The 22695-nt window shown below is 47.2% G+C and overlaps 1 protein-coding gene across 2 annotated transcripts in view; it reads left to right on the top strand.

Annotated features, from left to right (window-relative positions):
* Nucleotides 1–20976, top strand: part of VOPP1 (vesicular, overexpressed in cancer, prosurvival protein 1) — a 62559-nt gene extending 41583 nt beyond the window's left edge. For both annotated transcript variants that reach the window (XM_021718775.1, XM_021718774.1), the window contains 2 exons: nt 2407–2543; nt 18425–20976. In XM_021718775.1, coding sequence (XP_021574450.1) covers nt 2417–2543; nt 18425–18615 — 318 coding nt within the window. In that variant the 5' untranslated portion in view covers nt 2407–2416 and the 3' untranslated portion in view covers nt 18616–20976. The remainder of the gene's footprint in view (nt 1–2406; nt 2544–18424) is intronic.
* Nucleotides 20977–22695: the final 1719 nt, after the last annotated feature.

The raw sequence follows: 22695 nt of genomic DNA, 5'->3' as shown, positions 1-22695 counted from the left end.
CCGAGTAGCTGGAACTACAGGCGCACGCTACCACGCCCGGCTGATTTTTTGATTTATTGTAGAGATGAGGTCTTGCCAAGTTGCCTAGGCAGGTCTCGAACCTGCGGGCTCAGGCAATCCACTCACCTCAGCCTCCCAAAGGTGTGGGATTACAGGCTGAGCCACCAAGCCCGGCTTAAATCCTACTTTCAAAAAAAATAAAATAAAACAAGTTCTCAGACTAGCATTCAACAAGGAGTACGTCGGGTGATGACTGACACCTGAGCCAGGTGACTCTGTTCCGTCCTTACCTTGTATTGTGCCTGCTTGCCCTCCCTCAGTCTAAGGTGTGGGGTGCAACGTCATTTTGTGTAGGAAGAAAAAATGTCCCATTCGGCAGTGTAACTGACATTTTGGCTTACCTCATAGGGGAGACCAAGCTCTCAGTTGGCTTCTGCAGTTTTCAGTCCAGGGAGCCCAGTCTCTTGGAGTGGCAAGGGGTGCTATTTCAGAACATAAACCCTGTGCGCATCCAGCCTCTCCATGATTTAAGTATTTCCACCCAGGTATTTACATTGGTTGGACTCCGCATTGACTGTAAGGTTGTCACCGAGTCCACCTGAGGGAATTAGTGCTGAGAGCAAGACCGTTCCCTCTGTGAATTCAGCATTCCCCCTGCTGAGCTGAGTGTTGCCTCATTCTGCCATGCCCTGCAGAGGCGGGGTCCTTGGGCTCCGGAGACTGCATCCCTCTGCCCCATCCCTCCACCCTGCACAGCCATTCTCTCCAGGCCCCTCACTCCAAGCGTCTACTGACCCTGGCCCCCTTTACCCGTGCTGTTCTTCCCCTCCCTTCAGCTTGTCTTTTTCTTTTCATTCTTCAGAACCAAGCTCAGATGTTCTTGAAGGAATGCAGCTTTTCTGATCTTCTGCCTGCCACAGCGACCCTGTTAAGACCTCTTGGTGCACTGAATTGCACACGTAAAAATGGTTAAAATGGCAAATGGCAAATTATGTTACGTATATTTTACCACCCACACTTATTCTTGCCTCCCTCATTTTTCTTTCTTAGCACTTACCAGTTAAGTATTGTACACAAGTGTCGTTCATTGTCTCCCTCCCCTGCTAAGCCCAGTGGGATGGGGAACCCCACCTGGCATACTCACTGCCGTGCTCACTGTAGTGACAGGGCATGGCAGGTATAATTACTTGTTGAAATACAAATTGGAAGACAGGCACAGAGTCCGCAGTTTAAGCCCTTTTCTTGAGTGATTTCCTGCCTTGCACCTCTGATTCTTCTCCCTGCTCGGTGTGCCAGGGTTATCCGGTAATACTTCCTAGCTTCATAGCAATACTCTCAAAGGTTTTACCATCCACACTGCTCTTAGATTTATTTTATGTGTGCACTGGTGCTGTTGACCAAGACCCGCTCTGCTGTGTGCTCATCTTTCAGAAGCCAATGGACTGTCTTCACAGAGTGTGGGTATATTGTGTGGGATTCTGGAAGGTTCCATGGGTCCCATCGTAATTTCAGTTTAGAGATGGGCAAGAATTTCTTGGTATTATTACTTGTCCTTCTCAGAGTGCCTCCCCCTTTTTCTAGAAACAAAAAGAATAAGGCACATGGAGAATGGGAGGAAGTCACGCATTCATTTATTCTGCAGTAATTTGCTGAATGCCAGTGCAATGATAGTGAGAATTCTTAGGTGAGTTAGACGAAGGGTCCTATCCTTAAAGCACACAGTTCTGTTGTCTGTTAGGCTTTAAGGTCAGGCTAGGGAGTCTGTTCAACCATATTTAGAACCTAGAGTCTTCTAAATGGTCATCATTTTTGTTGATTGTATTTTTGCATACTATTCCTGCAGTTTCTCTGTAATTAAAGTGCTCTCTAGGAAGGGTACTTTGGTTTCTTTATGGATGTTCATGTGATAATGGAGACAGCTTTTGGGGGTGGGGTAAATGTGCTCACCCTTGGTGTTTTAACAGCTAAAAATGGAATCTGGGGGACTTGGACATCGAGGCAAAGGCAGGATCAGCCATAGTGTTTAGACAGGATCTAGACAGCATCTCCTGTTTTGACTAAAACGTTGAGTTGCAGTCAGAGCCACGAACAGGGAAGTAATTGCACCAACTCGCCATGTGGAGCTATTTGGGACAGTGTTCATTTATGGCACATCTCGGCATTGTAAACCTCACCCAGGGCATGACTCAGGTGTGCGGGCCAAGTGCCTCCTGGTGCCATCTGCTGGAGGAGCGTCCCTGGGTAAAACAGGCAGGAGAGAGGAACCTGCACTCCTGGCCGGGCGCCTCCTGGCTTGTGCTGCCTCTGATCCGATCCCCAAGGAGTCCACGAGGCCTCAGAGTCACCCGGCCAAGTCCTTCCAGCCTCTGCCTTCTGAGTGCCACCTCATGTCTGTGTTCTCCCCAGGTTCCTCCTGATGATGGGCGTGCTCTTCTGCTGCGGAGCTGGCTTCTTCATCCGGAGACGCATGTACCCCCCGCCGCTGATTGAGGAGCCTGCCTTCAACGTGTCCTACACCAGGCAGCCCCCGAACCCTGGCCCAGGTTAGCCAGCCCTGTCCTTGTCTCTCCTGCTGCAGGCTGTGTGTCTTCTGCAAACCGTGGTAAAGGGTGCTGCACAGAATATGCTGGAAGAGAGAAAACTCGGGCCATTGTATTCCTTTGCATTCTCGTGATGAACCCCATTGTGCACTTACTTGTGCTGATAACACGTCTGCATACGTTGCTTTGTGTGCCCATTGCCTCACATTCTTACATAGTCACTAGTGTGTCTCAGGTGCACATTATACAGTTTGTATGTGCATAGCATTTTCTCTCTGCCTTTTTCCTTAAAAATTGTTCCATGTGTACATTTCTAGGCTGGAATAGCAATGTCCTTGCCATTCTTATTACCTCTGAACTAAATAATTACCTCTAAGTGGTAATTAGCTTAGATATTTTATTGTTGTCGATCATTTGTTTTTCCTTTTACTTATTCATTCATTCCACAGGTATTCATTGTGAAGTTACTGGTATTCTGAGTGCTTATAAATAGTACAACCATAGATCTTTTCGCACAAGTTACATTTGTACATTGAACATTGTAAAGCAACGTTCCAGGGTCAAGGAGAATTTGTTGTTTCTTAATTCTTATAAAACATTGCCATAACTATCTAAAACTCCTTGTACTGTAGTAGGTGGTGTGGGCTTAGGATACAGGCTGGTGCCCCGGTTGTGACATCTTGTGTAAGGTGTGTCTCCCTTCCTTGGAAGGAGCCTTCTGATGACAGAGGAGAGCTGAGTCCCCCAGCCCCCAGGGGTGGGAGGCTGGGCAGGTGCTACTCATTAGAGTGCTGGTCTTTTGGCCAGGTATGTGGTGAGGCTGGCACTTTACACTGGATGGTCAATTCTAATGGTTCTTGCCTTGGCTTTTATAGAGCTTCAGTTACAAAAAATAAGTTCAAGAGATATGCTGTACAGCATAGGACCTAAGATTAATAAAACTGTAATATGTAATGAAAAATTTGGCAAGAGAGTAGGTCTTATGTTAAGTATTCACACAATAATAATAATAATAATAATAAGGCAGATAAAACTTTTGGAGATAATAGATATACTTGTGGCAGAGATTGTGGTGATGGTTTTGTGGAGAAACTCATCAGATTGTGGACGTTAGGTATGCACAGCTTTCTGCATGGCAATCAGACCTTAATAAAGTGGTCTGAAATAAGAGTAGTAGAGAGATTGAATGCATGCAAAGGAAGAAAGTTGTCTTCTCTCTTCTCTTCTCCTGAGGATATGCTGTTCTCAAGATGCAAAGTCATTTGGGTATTTGTTTTTTTCACTGTTTTTTTCCACCAGATACTCTGTAGGGTGTTCCTTCTACAAAAAGTGTTATTATTTTTTAAAATGTTAATCAGAAAGATATGGATATTTTCCACAGCAGTTCAGTGGGAGCCATGCCTTAAACTTTCACTCAGAGTTAGTACCATTTTTCATCTGCACGTGGATTTTTAGTTTTTCGTATTTGGAAATATGTGAATAGTTTCAAATTTGTGCTCTGTCATAGAGTGAAGTGCAAATTCTCAGTTAAAATGGAAGGTCAAAACCATCCCTCACTGGATTTCATCTGGATTGGTGAGAGAATCTTTAGTATAGGAAGGAGCAGGCCCTGTGCCACATGGCACGTGTGGCCTGAGGCCCTGATGAGCTGCCACACGTCCCAGGCCATGGTGCTGACTGAGCATCAGAGTCTGGCCGTCACGCATGTGGTGAGCAGACCATGTGGCAAGACCCTCCTTGTAGCTGCATAATCCCCTGCGATCGCCCTATAGCCCCTTAGTGTTTCTGGGAAAGAATGCAGCCCAGTGTGCCCTCCTTCCCTGCCCTGTCCCTCTTCTTGCACAGCTGTGCACCCATCTGTCAGGTGGAATCCTCTACAGCTAGGTTAGCGGATCCTACCAAATCCTCATGTCTTACAGTGGGGCGACGCCTGCTCTGTCTTTCCAGTCACTGGTCTCGTCAGCTTCTCTCTGTTCTCCATGTGGCCACTGGACAGTTCTTCTAAAAAAATATAGATAGGCCATCTTATTCTTGGGCTTAGTGTGCTCGCTGTGGAAGTCTAGACTCTTTAGCCAAAGACCCAGGTTGTTCACAGCCTCCTCCAACCGCCTGCTTTCCCTCGGGGTCCATGTGAGCAGCCTGCTGTCTCCAGTCCTGCCATCACACTGGACCGTGTGCACACCCCCTCAGCCAGGAGAATGCCCATTCTTCTAAGATGCTGCTCTGTATTTCCCCTAGTGAAATCATCCCCGTCCACTTTACATTCTCTGTTTTCTCCTCTGGGTGCCCTGCCAAGTGCTTTCACAACTTTTACTGAGGTGGGCTTCGATCCTTCTTGCAAATATTGGCTCCCTGGCTGGGCCAGGTGCAAGGCTTATCCCAGGCACTGAGCAGACACCTGGCCTGTGTCTGCAGGCCAAGCAGTCTGTGAGTGCTCCCAGGTTTGCAACCTGGTTAACCTGGGGCTGGGATACACCAAGGCCACACTGGGAGCCTGGAGCTCAGGCCTGCCTGATTGTCCTCTCAGCTCATATTCATTGAACATCTGCTAAGGTTCCCTCAGGGGCTTGGGACACCGGTGACCAGTCTGGATTCCAGTCCCACTCACTCCTCTGTGTAGTGCACAGCTAGCATGCCCATGTGGTAGTTCTGAGCACTTGCACAATAACTATATAGTTACCATTATGAGAGCTCTGGAGGAAAAGTTGAAGGTGTAGGGAGCCACGTGAGTGGGAAATTCCAGCTGTTGCACAGATGCAAGAAGGCTTCCATGGCAGGGCCATCTGCACTGAAGAGCAAGTAAGAGGAGTGAGGTCAGGAAGGATTGGGGGCCCTGTGGTCTTGCTTTCTCATCAGTCTTTGAGATACCCACACAGACTTGAACCGCAGAACTCCAGAATAGCTGCCGTGGGTCCCAGCAGCCACAATAGCAAGGCAGGGTTCTTTTGAAGGTGGGAGCAGTGTAAAAATCCAGGGCCAGGTGGACACCAGATAAAAAACAGTACCTCTGAAAAACAGCAGAGAAGGTCTGCTGGTGAACCAGCCAGTGAGCAGCCACTGGGAGCAAGCTCAGCGTCGCAGGGAAGTTTGGACAGATGCACTGCTGGGGAGAGGCAGGGAGACCGGGGCCATGCTGTGGTCTCACTTGGGAACGTTTAGAAATGGGTGGCATTTGCCCTCTCCCAAGACTACCAGTCCTGCACAGGCTGTGGGGCCAACTGGAAGAGCCCAGTACAGCCTGCTGAGAGGCATTCATCTGGCCCTGGCTCTCTGCAGAGAGTGGCTGTTTATACCATTTATATACCTCTTTCAGGCCTGTAACAGTATGAAATAGGTGATCCCATGGTAGCCCGTGTGTCACATGAAAATAGGCTTGCTTTGTTCCATGAGAGTATACAACTTCCATAATTTGCTACCAGATCAAGGGCTCTATAATTTAACAACTCTAAGCTTGGGAAGAATTTCACTTCTTTATAGGTATGTTAATATTGAAAGTAAAAATGAAGTCTGTTGGTTTCGACATGCTTCTGGTCTGAAAACCCATCGCTTCCTGAGGTGAGATCTATCCCACTGCAGCTGTCTGCTGAGATTCCACAATATACTGGGCATGGGGCCCTTGGGAGTGTGAGGCCTGGAGAGGAAGGCTAGGTGGAGCTTGGGAGTCTAGGAAGAGGGAGGAGCCCGGTGCACTGCCACCTTGGAGGCCCCTAGGGTAAATGCCATGCCTGGAGTGGGTCTGGGCAGTGCTGAGGCATGCAGCTATGTTTCTCAAGCCAGCCCAGGAAGAGGCTGACGCTGCTGGTAGAAGGAAGGTCTAGGGGCTCAGTGGGTCTAAGCAGAGGATGGCAGTGGAGAAGCTGCTGTGTGGGAAGAAGCAAGAGGCACTGGATGGGATTGGGAGGCCTGAGGTCTGGGAGAGTCCTGTGGGCCACAGTCCCTCCTGAGCCTCAGCACCAGATCCACAAGGGAAGCGGCCTGAAGAGAGGGGCTCCTTGCTTTAGTTGGTCTGCACATGCCGTGGTGGCCAAGATGCAGAAGGCGAGCTAGAGCCTTCCAAATGGTACTACCCCGAGTCCTTCGCCATCAGGCTGCGGCAGAGTCCCATCAATATGCCCTCCTGCGTAGAGAGGGATTATAGACTCCATTCATTCACTCACTCAGAAAACATTAGCTAACTAGCTCCAGCCACAGCATTTACAAAGGAGGAGGTTATGATTCACTACCCTTTAGGAGTTCGTAGGACAGTGGAAAAAATAAACATAAAATTCTGGGCTGAGATAGGGATGTAAGTCTGGGGGACAGAAAGCTGGCCATCAGGAAGATCTGAGGGGACCTCCACTGAACATGGTGCCTTCCTGATAGAATGTGGGGAGGGTAGTAGTTAAGGGGGTTGCAAAGGGAAAGATGATGAGATTATGGCCTGTCGTTTTTGTGGAATATCATGTGGCCACTAAAGTTGATAGTCAAGATTAAGACCATGTAACTGTATGGCAAGACAATCATAAAGGTACATTCAGTGAAGACTGGTGGGTAATATTTTCTGAGAATGGTCATGGGTCTAGACAGGCATAGTGGTACATACCTGTAGTCCCAGCTACTCGGGAGGCTGAGGCAGAAGGATTGATTGCTTGAACCAGGAGTTCAAGGCTATAGTGAGCTATGATCGCATTTGTGAATAGCCACTGCCCTTCAACCTGAGCAATGTAGTGAGACCCCATCTCTAAAGAAAAAGAAAGGTCAGGAGTTCAACTGGATAATCACACAAATGCTCACAGAAAGATTGCCTAAGTAGTCAATAATGAAATTTGTAGTGTTAATGTGATTTAAGTTTTCTTTAAAAATGATTTCATTTAATGTGACTAATACTGATTTTTTTAAAAAATGATATAAGTAGATGGAGTATTCCTATTAGGAGATACAGCTTTATTTCTAGTAGTACATTTTCGGTAAGTTTTTTTGATAATTTTCTGACTCTTCCGATATCTCAATCCTAAAATAAATCTGTTAGCCCATAATGATGGTGGTGGTCTGACTAAATGACCACCAACCACAAGAAAATGGAAATAGTGGGCATGGTGTTTTGACAGTTTATTCACCGAAGCACCAATGGGGCTGCTTCTGTTGTGAGGACGTCTAGTTTCAAAGCTGGTGGAATAAGTGTGGCAGTGCGTTAGATGTGAAGGGATGGCGGTGGAACGGCTCTGCAGCTCCTCTCTCCTCTTCTCCAACCCCTGGGTCTCTGGCATCTCCATTCTGGTTCTTTGAAATTTTCCCCTGAGGAACCAATGGGGTGAAGGGATGCGGGAGGCAAGGGCGGTATTCGGCCATAGTGGGTTGTGAGAGTCTGTGCCACATGGAGTCTTGCACCCACTGCCTTCCCCCATGCTGGTTTGAGTGACCTCCTTGAGGATAGAAGTATTTGTGAGGGGATGGTTTTGGTGAAAGGAATTAACTGTAAATACTTAAAGTTATTTGTTTATAAATTGCAGTTGCCAATCTCTTCATCCACTCTCATTGCTACCAGAATATTTCTTTTTTTTTTGAGTCGGAGTCTCACTCGATCGCCCAGACTGGAGTGCAGTGGCCGCTCCCGGCCACCGCAGCCTCGACCTGCTGGGCTCCGGCAATTCTTCCGCCTCAGCCTTCCAAGTAGCCGGAACTACAGGCACGTGCTACCACTCCCGGCTGATTTTTTGATTTATTGTAGAGATGAGGTCTCACTGTCCAGGTGGGTCTCGAACCCGTGGGCTCAGGCCATCCACTCACCTCAGCCTCCCAAAGGCGCGGGATTACAGGCTGAGCCACCGAGCCCGGCTTAGAATATTTCTTACCAGTTCCTCCCAGATGGCAGAAGGGACTGGCTGACCAGCGAATTAGGGTGAGTGAGTGTGAGTGAGTGTGAGAGTCGTCTCATCTGGTGAAGCCCAGGAATCATGAGTGCCTCACAGCATGGCATTCCTCTTGCCAACCAGGAATATTTTTTTGGCAAAGTTCAGTGTGTGGCTCTGTCCGTGTGACTTTTCATCTGTGTGTCTCTCCCTCTGTTATTCTTATTCTGTAATTCTCATTCCAACCCTAATGACCCCTTTTCGCTTTCTACAACAGATCAATTGCTATTATGATCTATATGATCCTGTTTGTATAAAGTAGATACATCTAGAATATTCTGCCATATAAATGTGGGAGATTTCCTTTTGGTTCTGTTGGGTTTTTTTTTTCCATATAAAAACATGTAATGTCCTTGGACACTGAATAGTGACAGATGGCAGTTCATATTGTTACATTAATCACAGCAAGCAGCTTTCACATCTGTGACCTTTGATCAGTGAGAACAGAGCTTCGAGCAAATTTAAGTCCCTTGCCTCGGCCTCTGCTTGGCCAGTGATTGAGCGGAGACAGAGCCTGCACCCCTTTGCCAGTCCTGGTCTGCAATCTTGACTATCCACATTTTAGGGAAGGTCATGTAAATGCCAGGTGTCTTCCTCATGCTTGCCCTTGAAGGCAGAGCAGGATTGGACAGACCCTCCCAGGAAGTGTAGGGTGGCCTTTGGATCACCTTCTCCCTCTGTTTTTCTTCTCTAAGCCACCTCCCAAATCTGTCATCGTGAGCTTTTCTCCCTAAATGTATTGAAATGGCCGTTCAAAGGGAAGGCAGAAGGGGGAAGAAGAAACTTGGACCAAATGAGACGGGAGCTGTTTGTTGTAGCGAGGCCTGTGGCCCCCAGAGGAGGAACCTGTTTCCACACATCATCCCTGTAGTATCTCCGACCGCTTTGTGAGCCCACCGTGTGCTGGCACCTGCAGCCACAGGGCTCGTAGTGGTGAGGACAGATAGGGGCCTGGCCTCCCACCATGAAAGGAGAGCAAGGCAGCAGTGACTTCTGATCCATGCTGTGGTAGAAATCATGGATGCTGTGGAGCCTGAAGTGAAAGACTGTGAGCTTTGAAATCCCTTTTCTTGTTTCTGATGTATGCAGACTGCTTGTGGAACCTCAGCAAAAACATGATAGGCGTTTTCCATTTTATTTGCCTTTTACTTTCTCAGTTAGCCTTAAGTAAACATTTAGTTTCCTCTAATATGCTTTCTTTCTTTTTAGAAGACTTGTAATGACTTAGAAAAATACTTCAAAGGGATGTGAAATAGTGTATTTCTATCTGCTGTTTGTTGTGTATCAATATTTAAGCTTTGCTTCTCTGAGGAGGAAAAGCTGGCTAGTGGGAAGGTGGGCTGGGCTATTTATATGAAGCCCGTAAAGGTGATGTTTAAAATTAAAAACAGGGAGAGAGCTTGAGCTGGGCATGTAGCCACACGGATGTTTTATTAACCCCCTTTGATCTATCAAAGGCAAAAAGAAGGAGAAAAGAAAAATCATAGTCACAGAATCTCAGAGCTCATCTTCAACAAAAAAAGAGAAAACCTATGAAATGTTAAACTATTTATGCTAACTGTATTTTTTGCTGCAGCATTGGTCTTATTTTGAGACTGCTACATGTGCTGTGGGCTAATGCAGGCTTATGTGTTGACAGTGAGGAGAAAGGGGGTCCATACTCTACTAGTTTCCTGGGACTGTCCCAGTGAATTACTTCAAACTCGGTGGCTTAAAGCAACAGAAGTTTATCTTCCCTCAGTTTTAGAGGTAGAAGTCCAAAATCGGGGTGTCAGCGGGAACGGTTCCTTCTGGAGATTCTGAAGGAGAATTAATGTGTAATTCTTTTTTTTTTTTTGAGTTGGAGACTCACTCTGTCGCCCAGACTGGAGTGTAGTGGCCACTCCCGGCCACCGCAGCCTCGAACTGCTGGGCTCCGGCAATCCTTCCGCCTCAGCCTTCCAAGTAGCTGGAATTATAGGCATGTGCTACCACGCCTGGCTGATTTTTTGATTTATTGTAGAGATGAGGTCCCGCTACCCAGGCGGGTCTCGAACCCGTGGGCTCAGGCAATCCACTCACCTCAGCCTCCCAAAGACACGGGATTCCAGGCTGAGCTACCCAGCCCGGCTATTGTGTAATTCTTTACAGCAGCAGTCTCCAACCTTTTAGGCATCAGAGACTGGTTTCATGGAAGACAGTTTTTTCACAGACTAGGGGAGGGGTGGATGGTTTTGGGATGATTCAAGCCCATTACATTTATTGTGCACTTTAATTCTGCTCTTATTAATTTGTAATATAGTATAAATAATTATACAGTCACCATAATTTCTTTAACCACACACAGTACAGGTCACACTATGAGAACCTTTTTTTTTTAAGATGTAGGTACAATTGAGGACGAGGTAGCTAAGTGGTCATCGTGTAGGCACAGTTTGGGCCGCTGCTGCTGGTCTGACAGGAGGCGGATCTTGGGGGAAAATGCAAGCAATGGGAGCAGGTGTAAACTGATTGCTCTCCAGCCGCTCACCTCCTGCTGTGCGGCCAGGTTCCTAATGGGCCACAGGCATAGACGGGTGGGTATCCACTTGTCAAAATAACGATTGTTTTTGTAGTTATTTCTCCCCTTTCATTCTATTTTTGGGGTACTTTTTCTATCCTTTTTTATAAGTTTGTTCTGTTACATCCTTATCTTATTAAATATTTTTAAGGAAAAAGAATTTAAAATCTCGGGGCTAGATGGGATTCTCAAGGGCATTCAATCCAAACCCACCACCCAGGTGATGTATCAGTAATCTCCTGTCCTCCACACCTCCCCCCAGCCTGTCATCCAGAAGCTTCAGCACTGAGGCAAACTATGTCACCTGTGGGCAACGCTACCCACCATTGTTGCCTCTGAGGCTTTTACAAATTGGAGAAGCCTGTCAGAAAAAGGAAAGAGCATGCGTTTTCCCAGAGTCAGTTAATAAAGACTGGCAAAAAGGTGGAAGGATGTTTACAACACCAATTTTCCACAGAAGGAAGTCTAATATTGTGTTCGACATTTTTTTATGTCTTTAAAGTATTTAGTCTTAGAACCAAAAGTAAACATCCACATTCTAAATCACTGTCAAAGATAGTAATGAAAGTTTAAAAAAAGGGTGGGGGGCAAGAAAACAGACTAGATGAGAAATAGCAAGGAAATTAAAGGAAAACATGACAGTAGAGGAAGGCTGTGCACAGTCTGTATGGCAGTGAAGATAAATGTGTTAAGACTTCCCTGTAAGAAGAAAAGGTCAACAAGTTGTGTTAAAACTAAACTCCAATTATATGCTCTTTAAAGAGAGAAGGCTGAAGAGTATAACATGGAAAAGTAATAAGAATTCATGGTGTTTCACAAAGAAGGGGTGTGATTTAAAGGTGATTTTTGAGCCACACAAAACTTTTGAGTAAATCACACATATAAGAAAGGAACCAGAGAGATGGCTATTGACATCTCAGTAAGAGGCACAGTGGCTTGGCCAGGGTGAGGACAGGGAGGCACTGAGACAGAGCAGGAGTGGTGGGGACCTTCCTGGACTCAGAGCTCACAGAACTTTCTGAAGGGCTGGGTTAAGGGAAGGATTTCATCTCTGTGACTCAGATTCTCTCTCTGTGAGGAGGGGTGGTAATAATAGTATAAGAATCAATAGACACTTATAAAGCGTCTCACTCTTGCTGCTCAAAGTATAGGCTGGGGACACTTATGGACCTTAGAAGTCAATGAATTAATCCTACAACATATGCAGTTCATGTTAAACTGATGAAGTGGATTCATAGCCTTATTTTTTGTAAAAGTTTAAAATATGAAACATACTTTATTTCATACTTACAAACATTTTTATAAAAGCTTAAAAGATGAAATATAAAATACAAATGGAGCTCTTGAACATTACGTTTAGTTAAACAATAAAAGAATTCCCATAAAACTGGGATACCTAGTGTCATCAATATTTAACACCATTCTAGAATTTCTGGCTAAAGTGTTAACATGAAAAGAATATTTAACTGTTAGAAAGGAGAATCAAAACTATTCCTATTTGTAACCAATATATCAGTACTTACCTCAAAGTCCCAGAGAATGAGCTGAAAAATATTTTAATAGCTGAGAAAATTAAGCCATGTGAATAGATCCAACATAAAAGCAAATCAAACTAGAAGATTTAGAGGAAAGAAAGGAGCCAATTATGAAAGGCATCATGTCTACGGATTATGAAAATGATCTCTGGGAGAATTCATTCAGTGCTTTTGGCTGCAAGTACCAGATACCCCAGTTCAGCCAGCTTAAAAAATAGGGAAGAGGCTTGTGCGGTGGTTCAAGCCTATAATCCCAGCACTTTGGGGAGCCGAGGCGAGAGGATTGCCTGAGCCCAGGGGTTAGAGACCAGCCTAGGCAACCTGCTGCCTGCCTCAGCTTGTCCTTCCCTAATTCTCCTTCCTGGCTTGTGATATCTGCCTTGGTCCCCACAGATCCAGCAATGTCCAATGAAAGAAGATCCCCCTGGGCAAATTATGTCATTTATTTGGGCTTCAGCTTTTGAATCTGTAAAATTAAAATAAGAATAGTCTTGCTATAGGACTTGAATGACATGCTATATTTGAGATGATTGTATTTGTCAGAAAAATGTACTTGGCACATAATGGGACCCTCATTAAGTACTGGTTTTCTTTCTCATTTACTACACTGAGAGTTCCTCTGTTAGAGTTAGGAAATCTAAATGTTCTCCCGGAACCCCAGTCAGTTCTTACTTATCTTGGTCTTTGATTTTCCCTCACCCTTTTTCTTCTTTCCGTTTCAGTTTGCAAACCATTCTCCTTGGCAGAGAATACAATTTCAGGTATTTCTCTTTGCCATTTGTTTTGTTTCTATTCTTTATTCTCTGAGCACATGAAAAGGCTCTATCCTTTCTAGAGCCTTTGCTCCAAGCTTCAGCTCCCTTGGACTTCATTTTTTCTGACTCTGTTCTGTATTCATTTCTGGTAATAACCTCACTTTTCAACCATGGCCTTTATTAATCACACTTCATTTGGGCTTGATGTGGAATCTTTCAAATTTTTGTTCGCCATGCTTATTTGTGATTATGGAGTTAAAATTATGTTTCTAAGGTGCTTTCAGTTCCAGAGTTATGTGCCACAGAATCGTGTGTATATTTTGGGGAACACCTTTGAAGAACCTTCTGAAGTCTGTGGGCACTTTGCTAGCCTTGCTGGCCTTGTCTCCACGGGGTTCACTCGTGCGATGTTGTCTTCTGGCTTTCTCTTTTCTAAAGGAGTCACTCTGACTCCAGCCAGACTGGCTCCGTCCTCTTTTGATTTCTCTTCTCTGTGGGAGCCCGAATGGTCGACTTAGTGTCTTGTGGAGAGCTCTACCTGTCGCCCAGTGAGCAGCAGTCTAGCAGATGTCTGGGCCAGGCACACCCTCTGTGAGAACTGCTTACTCGCCTGAGCCAATGTTCCTGCCTGATCGCCTCCATGTGGCCAAGAGTCGCAGCTGCTCGCATGAGGTGCCGCTTGTTTCCGCTGCCCTTCAGCCTCAACTGCAGGCTTTCTGGCGTGCTTCCTCCCCAGGGCAGCCAGTTTTTTCACCTAAGGCTCATGTTCTTAACAAGTACATCACTTATTCGCCTGCTGCCTCTTTTTCTTTTTACATTCCAACTGCCTCTATGAATGGAGGCCCGTTGTGGCTCCAGTCTCCCCTGGTGCTCCCATTCCTCTTTGTCTCCCTGTTCAACTATTTTAATCCCATCCCGCTGATTTCAGGCAATACCTGTAAGTTGTGACTGTTTACATGAAAATATCAATTAAGTTGGACACAGGTGCCAGTGTCTCTTGTTCTTCTCCAATGTGAGTAGCCACACTGCAGAGACATTACAAACACAGCCCAAGCCACATCTCTGCTACAAAGACCACACTCCTGTCCCACCCTTGCCTGTGACAGGGAGTCGGGGTCCTCCCTGGATGGTAGCAATGGGCTTGCACAGGCTTGCTGAGCGGGGGCAGCCAGCTGCTCCTGTCATATCAGAAACAGGTATGCCTCAGTAAATTGCCAAGTGCATCTAGCACAATATGGCAAACACAAAACCCAAGTTCAAAATGCCATTCATCCCTCCTTCAGTCATTAATCTCTCAGATTTATGGAATGTCTGCCACCTGCCGGGTGCCATTCTGGGCTCTGAGGACACCGAGATGAATGATCTCCTGTCCTCAAGTGCGGACAGCTCACTCACTGTGGTGAGTGCATGATACCAACAGGTGTGCCTTGTTCTGGATGACAGGGACAGGGCACTTATTCCAGTCGGAAAGGTGGTGATAGGCAGTAAGATACTACTTCCTGTGGGGGGGGGGTGTTTCTGAGCTGGGACTTAAAACATAAATGGGAGTAAGCCAGACAGGAGTTGGGGAGGAGGACTGCATGGAGGTAGGGATGGGTGCCCCAGGGGGAGGGAATTGCTGCTTGAAGGCCCAGGAGATGCTGTGTAGTGAGGGCCCAGGGAGGAATACTTGCTATTAGGAGATGAAGAATAAAGCAGGACAGTGAGAAGTAAGCTCTGAAGAGGGCAGGAACCTGATGATGGAGGTTGTTATCCCAAGGAAAGCGACTGGCTTATAGTCCCATGAGTGAGTGGGCAGGTGTGGTGCCACCTACCAAGAGTAGGGATGAACTTGGGGAAAGGGGCAGGCTGAGGGCCAGGGAAACATGAGCTCTGCCTTTGCTGTTGTTTGCTGAGACCCTGTCTACATCAGAAGAAGCAGCCTGGTCAGAGCGGATGGAGGGAGGAAGTCAGGACGTGGTCTCTGGCTTCAACTGTGAGGACTCAGGCAGTAAGGAGGAATGAGAGAGCATAGATGTCCACGCACTCTAATTCAGGGAGGGGCAGATGGCGAAGACCTAATGGAACCTAATGGAACAGGAATGCTGTCAGAAGTCTGGCAGTCATGTGGATGCCCACTCAATAAATACTCCATGAGCCACCTGCCCGCTCTGGCTGCCACTGCCTGTTCCAGCATTTCCACACCAACCTTTGCTGCCAGACGCGCTCTTCTGCATCCCCAGGAAAGATGGGCCTGACTCTTCCCTTCACAAGCTGCTGGTCAGTCAGCCATGGTCAGGAGGTGGCAGGTCATGCCAAGGAAGGGAAGCAGGCTGCTCGGTCTTCCCATTGGTGTCCACTGTGGGTGGGACAGTTCCAATGAGGAGGTGCAGTTGTCAGTTAACATTGTAGCATACTCTTACCAATTTTTGCTGAATCTGGAGTTCCCTGTCAAATTATGCGAGATGAGAAAGGAGAAAATGAGATGATGGCATTCAGGAATAAAACACTCCAATGTCGCCCAGAGACAGGTGACGTGCCAGAAGTAAGAGTGTAGCACACCTGGGAGACCTGGCTCGTGACAGTTCTTAGTCAAGCCCTAAGCGCTTGGATGGTGCCCAGAATGTGGGCCCATCATGGCTCCAGTCTCCTTTGGGACTCCCATTCCTCTCGAGCATGAACTTCTTTCACCCTTCGCCGTTCTGTTGTGAGACACCCATGTCATATTTGGAAGAGTCTGGCTTTCCGGGACACTGCTGGGTTCAAACCTTAGTGCTGCCAAGTGGCAATTGTGTGACCTTGGTGAATACCTCCCTGAGCCTCACATCCTTTGAGAAGACGTCCACACTCCAATCCCACTTCATCCATCCCATGCTATCCTTATCCCTGCCCCTCCCTCTCTCATGCTATCACCATCCCATCCCAAGCCATCCCCATTCTCATCCCCGCTGTATCCCATTCTGTCGCATCCCACCCATCCCATTCTCACCCCATCCTATCCCCATTCCATCTCATTACCCGCCCCATCCCATCCCATCCCCACCCATCTCATTCCCTTCCCATCCCATCCCACCCTCATCCTCATCTTCTCCCCGTGATCCTCATCCCCATCCACATACCATGCCATTCTCATCTTCATCCCATCTCAGGCGATCTTTATCCCCATCCCATTCCATGTCATCCTATTACCTTCCCATGCCATCCTCATCCTTACCCCATCCCATCCCATCCTCATCCCTACTCCATCCATACTGTCCTCATCCCCATCCCATCCTCATCTCATCCCATCCTGTGCCATCCTCATTCTTATTCCATCCTATGTCATACTCCTCCCCATCTCAATCCAAACCAACCCCATTCCATCTCATCCCATTTCCCTATCGTTCACTTATGGCAGAAGCTGACTGATGGGCTCTGACCACTTAAGAGAACAGAAGAGGCAGCAACATGGCTACCATGGTTTACTTGCCTCTCCTGATCCTGTCTTTCTTTTCTACTGGAGAAAATCTTCCTTGCTTCAGCTTCTGAGAATGCACTATGTATTTTCTTTCTTTCACTGAAGCATCTACCCAGAATTGAAAGACTGCTTCTCTCCTCCCAGGGCACACCCCCTGCAGGATAAGGAGATGGCAGTGGTACCTCCTTGCTCCCTGCTGTCACCCTTGTGCATAATGTCCTCAGTACACTGAATCTCATACCTCTGGGCCTGTTACTCCTTGTCACTTTTTTTTCTAGCATCTGTGCACTCCTCCCTTCTTTGTGGACTTTGGAATCTCTGCTCAGATCTCCTATTTGTCCTATCCCCAGAACACTGTCAGCAAATGAATAACAACCCAGCACCTGCTTGCAGTCAGAATAGAGGTCTGCACCTGTTGTTCCTTCCTGCACACCCTGAGCAGCCTGTGCTTCTTCTTGAGGCCACACTGCACAGTTTGGCAGATGTCTCGGGTGCACCAGCTCTGAGCTAGGCAGTGGGGCCCAAATGCTGAACCAGAGACCCTTGGCCTCACTGAGCTGTGCTGTCTCTGAAAATCCTGTCTCTGTTGTGTGCATCTCTCCCTGCCCTTGTTGACGTGTCAAGCACATCCCATCCTTATAATACACCTTTCCTGCTCAGTATCCCATTGAGCTACCTCACCAGTCTTCACCCCTCAACCCTGAACTCCTTTTCTCCTGCTGGTGGGAGCTATGTCTACCACTGTGCTAAAACTTCCAGGGAAAGAGCACAAGAACTCCCATGTTCCACATCTGCTGAAGATTTGCAATCCCTGTTTTCACCTCTTTTGGCCTCAGAGAGTGACAGTCTTCCTAAAATGTCTCTTTCCCCTTGCTGCATGAACTCACTACTTCCCATCATTTCTTCCCGGTTACCTTTGTGCCCGTCTCATCTGCCTTACGTGTTAAATGCTCTTTTCCTGTCTAAAATGTTGATCTTTCCCACGGCTTTCTCCTCGACGCATCTTTCCTCCCTTCCTTGGTGGTTTTTTACACCCATGTTTTTGTCGTTGCCTTTCCACAGAAGACTGCAAAGCTACCTTGGCCCTCAAAAGCCCACTATGGACTTTTCTATCTATCCCATCCACCTTCTCCTGTACTCCCCCGCACTGGGCAACCCCCTTTCTGAGCCCACAAACTAGACCTTTTTTTTTAGCCCTTGTCTCCATCCTTACGTATTCTGTAGCAAGTTTAGTCCAGGCAGGGCATCAGTTGCACCCTCAGTTCCTCATTCTCCCCTATCCATTTCTTCTCTGATATTCAAAGGCCTTCACTGTTTCTTGCCTTGTGTATTGTAGTGGCTTCTTTTTTTTCAAAGGTGTCGTTGAACTAACTGCCAGTGCTAATGCTGGGCTGAGAGTCCGGAATCCAGGATGGTCTTTCCGCTTCTCTCATCAGTTGGCTGCAGACCACCGTGCCTTCCTGTGGCCCAGTCTCCTCGGCCCTAGCCTGGGCCTCAGTAACAAACATGTAACAAATTGCAGTGGAACCAGGGCCCAGCCAGCAGAGATTGCATGTTGCGATGCTTGTCACTACTCCCCAGGCTCTCTGCTCCACTGGGCATTTGGGTCCCTGATACACGGTAGTTGAGTGACCCGGGCAGGGTCTGCCAGCCCCTCCGGCCTGCATGTGCTTTGGGTGTGATGGGGGCAGGTTTTCTCTTTTGTGCTCATCTATTTCATCTGTCTTGCAGGAGTCCAGCAGCCAGGGCCGCCATATTACACTGACCCAGGAGGACTGGGGATGAACCCTGTTGGGAACTCCATGGCAATGGCTTTTCAGGTCCCACCCAACTCACCGCAGGGGAGCACAGCCTGCCCACCCCCTCCTGCCTACTGCAACACGCCCCCGCCCCCGTATGAACAGGTGGTGAAGGCCAAGTAGCGGGGCACCGCCAGCGTGCAGGAAAGATCAGAGAGGGCCTTTTGCCGGCCTCTCCTGTCCCCGTCGATGTTCGCTTCTGAGAATGTTCTAATGAGCCACTGGGGCAGACTCCTCTTTGGTATCTTCAAAGCAAGCACAGCTTCCTTCCAGGCTTTCCATGGAGGACAGTATTTGAATTTGCACTGTGTTTCCTTTGTTGCTTCTGTTTCTGACGTCATCTGTGCTCTCAAGTGGCAGAGTGTAGTGACAGTCACCGAGGGCTGACTTCCTAGGGTGGCATGCCCAGATCCACAGGAGAGAGACTGAGAGCAGAAGGGCAGTGCCAGGGGTGCTGGCGACGTGTGGAGGGGCCAGGCTGAGGCAGTCCGGGCAATCGTCCTTCCACCAGATGGAAAGCCCCACACATAGCAGGCAGCACAGCCAATGAAGCAGCAGCTGGCGGGTCAGCTGTTCCAGCCCATCTTCCCATCAGTCATATCTCTAAGAAGCTGTTGGAGAAACATTCAGGAGATAGTAGGCCTCTTGGCACTTTGCTGTCTCCATTCACGTCCAGAAGATGAGCTTCCCCTGCACCCCCAAGGAATAGCGGACTAAGCACAGCTCCACGGCAGGGCGGAGGTCCAGTCTCAGACCAGCATCGGATGGCTACAGTCATTTGAAGATCACCAAGGAATGTTACTTAAATTCATAGAAATCGCTCCCTGCCCCAAACTGGAACGTTGCATTTTATGAGGTCTTAATCTGACTTGGAAAAAATAAAAGTCGCCTCCTTTTTCATTGCATTTATGGAAGTGTGTGTATTGCTTCCAGTCCTTTGAGATCAGACTGGGAATGTTTCTTCCTTGGACATCACTGCCTCTCCAGAGTGGCCTCACGCTAGAGGACTCCTGTACCCTTCTCCAGGGCAGCTGTGGTGGGAGGTATTGATGGACACCTTTCAGAACAGAGGACTGAGAAGTCACATCAACCCTTGGAGGAAGAGATACCAGCTGAGGTGTCCATCAGGGCGCAACTGCCATTCTGAGCCCAGGACCAGTGGTGGTTGTGTTTGATTTGAGCAGATGTGTGTTGGGCTCTGAAAAGGAGGAACTTGCTGAAAAAAAGGCAGAAAGGTGCTAACCGGACTGCGCTGACCGTGTAATCAAAATCAGAATAAAGAAGATGTGGTTGGAAATGCAAATAAGAATCACATCTCACCCCAGGATTGCCGGAGTAGTTGACAGCAAGGAGTTCTGTTCTGCTGCATAGTTCACAGTGCTGATGTGTATTTAAACCCAGATTGAGGTCTGATGTGTTGTGTCAAGGCAGTGTAGCCAGGATGCCTAGATTACTGTATGGGCAGTATCACAGGGAATGGGGTGAGGAGGTGCTTATTTTTTAAAGGAACTAGTCAGAGCCTCTGAGAAATTGTTGCTTATTGAACTGGGGCATCAAGACATCTCACTGGGGCGGATACAGACTGGCTTTTATTTCCCTGGACCAACAGCCTTGGTGCTCAAACTCTGCTTGGGTATTTATATGAGGCAGGGAGCAAGGAATAGGGAAGCGGCCGAGGTAGCTGCTTGGAAGCAACTTACTCTAAGGACAAAGGATCTGAGAACCTCCTGAGGAATTTTATGGGAAATGCTTGGGGACACAGTCAACACCTTCCGAAACAGTTTGTGAACACAGATGCTGCTGCTGGTATCTCTGACCACTCTCATGTGACCTCTGACCTCTCACCCTGATGGTGGCACCTCTCCACGTTAGGCCTCCATTAAATGAGATGACAAAGCACAACGTTTGCTGTTTACAACCAAGACAACTACATGGGTCCAAATGTTCCTCTTCTTCCAGGTCATTTGTTTTGCATTTTTAACACCATTTTCGCCCTTTACTCTTTGTAATAAAGCACACTAAGAGCTGCCCCTGTTGTTGGGTGAGGGTGCAGTTGAATAGGCACCCACATGTCCATGACAAAATTTTGTTTATCTTTTTATAGCAAATGCTCTTAAGAGACAGAATGGTAGGTAGGGCTCAACAATTTTATATTCCCACCTTTGTGTAAGATAAACTTTGTTTTCCCTTGAATCTGGTTAGAATCCTACTACAGCAAACACCGATAACATATACGGAAGTCCTACACGTGATGACGTTTCCCAGCCAGTCTCGTTTCCTCCTTGCTTTTGGTGGGTGGTACCCACCTCTTAGAGTGAGGCCAGCTCCTGGTGCGTTGAAGTCTGTAGTCTGTGATTAGGAGTCAACGTGAAACAGATCTGTGCATGCTTTTCCCTCTGCAACGTTTGGCTCATTTCTCTGTTTTGTCCTCTTTTGATAGGGTCCTCTTTCCTATGTATGCAAAATAAAAGTAAATTTGGTCAAGTACTTTGTTTTACTGGGGGGTGAAAAAGAGGGTCGCGAGGAAGTTTCCAGCAGGAAAGGGGAAATAGCGGGTTGTTGTTTCCGGCCAGGTGGGTGGGGCAGATGGTGCACCCCATCTCAGGAGAACTGGTCAGCGGGCATTGTCCAAGAACACAAAGCACTCCTGCTGCACTAACAGTTTTAAAGTCAAGCTGGGGAAAAAACTGTCTGAGGCAAGTAGGAAGACAGAGGAGACGCATGGCTGATATTGACCCAAGGTACCCTGGAGCTGGGTCTGTCTCCATCGGTCGAGGAGCCTGCGTTTTAAAGGCAGCTCTGCTTGGCCAGAGATGGCGCTTCTCAACAGGTGTATCTGCTGCAGTGAAATTTCATTTGCGAGGAATCACTAATTGAGATAAAGTTTGTAAAAAGGTGTTTTATATTCTGCCTTCCTAAAACTCTAGTCTGAGAGCATGGTCCTCCCCCTAAAAAGTCTTCTGTAGACCAGGTTTGGAGTACCTCCATTGTGTCCATCTTGGGGAAATCAACCGTACACACTGGTATATTGAGCAATCTGAGAAGTAAGTGTCTTAGTGTCATTCGATCCAACCCTCCCCAAATAAGTGGTTCATAAAATCTTTCTCTTAAGGGAGGCAGAGTTGGTGATAAAACACATCACTTCTGCTCAGCCCATATTTGAAGATGGCTGCCTTGAAAGGCACAATAAAGATGGGTGGTGACTCTCCCAGCTCTGTTATTCATTCTTATGACTTAACACTCTTTATCATAGTGTTTTCTTCAGTGCATGCTTACAAAATGGTTCAAGTAGAAGATAAATCCCCTGAATACTCGGCACCATATGTGATTTTTGAAAGAGCTTAAATTTTGCTTACATATTGTGCTGATCTGTCTCCTTTCAAAGGCAATTGGAGGCCAGGCACGGTGGTTCATGCTTGTAATCCCAGCACCTTGGGAGGTCAAGTTGGGAGGATTGCCTGAGCCTAGGAATTCAAGACCATCCTAGACAGCATAGCATGGCCATAGCTACAAAAAATAAATAAATAAATTAGCCAGGCTTGGTGGCACACAGCTGTAGTCCCAGCTACTTGAGAGGCTGAGGTGGAAGGATCACCTGGGCCCAGAAGGTCAAGGCTGCAGTGAGCCATGATCATGCCAGCCTGGTGACAGAGCAAAACCTCGACTCAAAACAAACAAAAAAAGACCAATCAGAAACGGTCCACTTCATGTTGTTATACCACTTCTAAACATTTCGTCATAAAAATTTTAAAGCATTCATCAGAACTGGGGAAAAAGTTACAGTGATCACTCAGAAACCCACTAAATTCTACAACTATTTTTACTATTATAAAAATCATTAAAAAAACTAATGTGCTTTCTCTGACACTGTTATATACTGTATCTGAAAGCATGGATAATCACTTTGACCCTAGAATAAGGTAAAGATTAGTTTATCTTCAACCTCCCTTTTCACTAGTCTTGGGCAAAATTCTGGTCAGATTTCCCCAAACTCTGTCTGAGTCTCGGCCACCCATTTTAGCAGGAAAGCATCAGCTTCTTCTCAGGCCTGTCCCATGACACCCTGGGCCTCATGCAGCCCTTGGGACCAAGACCTGCCTCCACATTGGTGAGTGGCCACTGATAGCTGCTCCTGTGTGTCTCATACATGTTCACCTGCAGCTGCAGTTGGCTCGGACCCCATGTTGGTCCTTTCTGGGGTGG

This window comes from Carlito syrichta, unplaced genomic scaffold (genome assembly GCF_000164805.1).
Source record: "Carlito syrichta isolate Samal-C Ts95f unplaced genomic scaffold, Tarsius_syrichta-2.0.1 Scaffold313441, whole genome shotgun sequence".
Taxonomy (NCBI): domain Eukaryota; kingdom Metazoa; phylum Chordata; class Mammalia; order Primates; family Tarsiidae; genus Carlito; species Carlito syrichta.
This window is presented reverse-complemented; position numbering and strand designations above follow the sequence as displayed.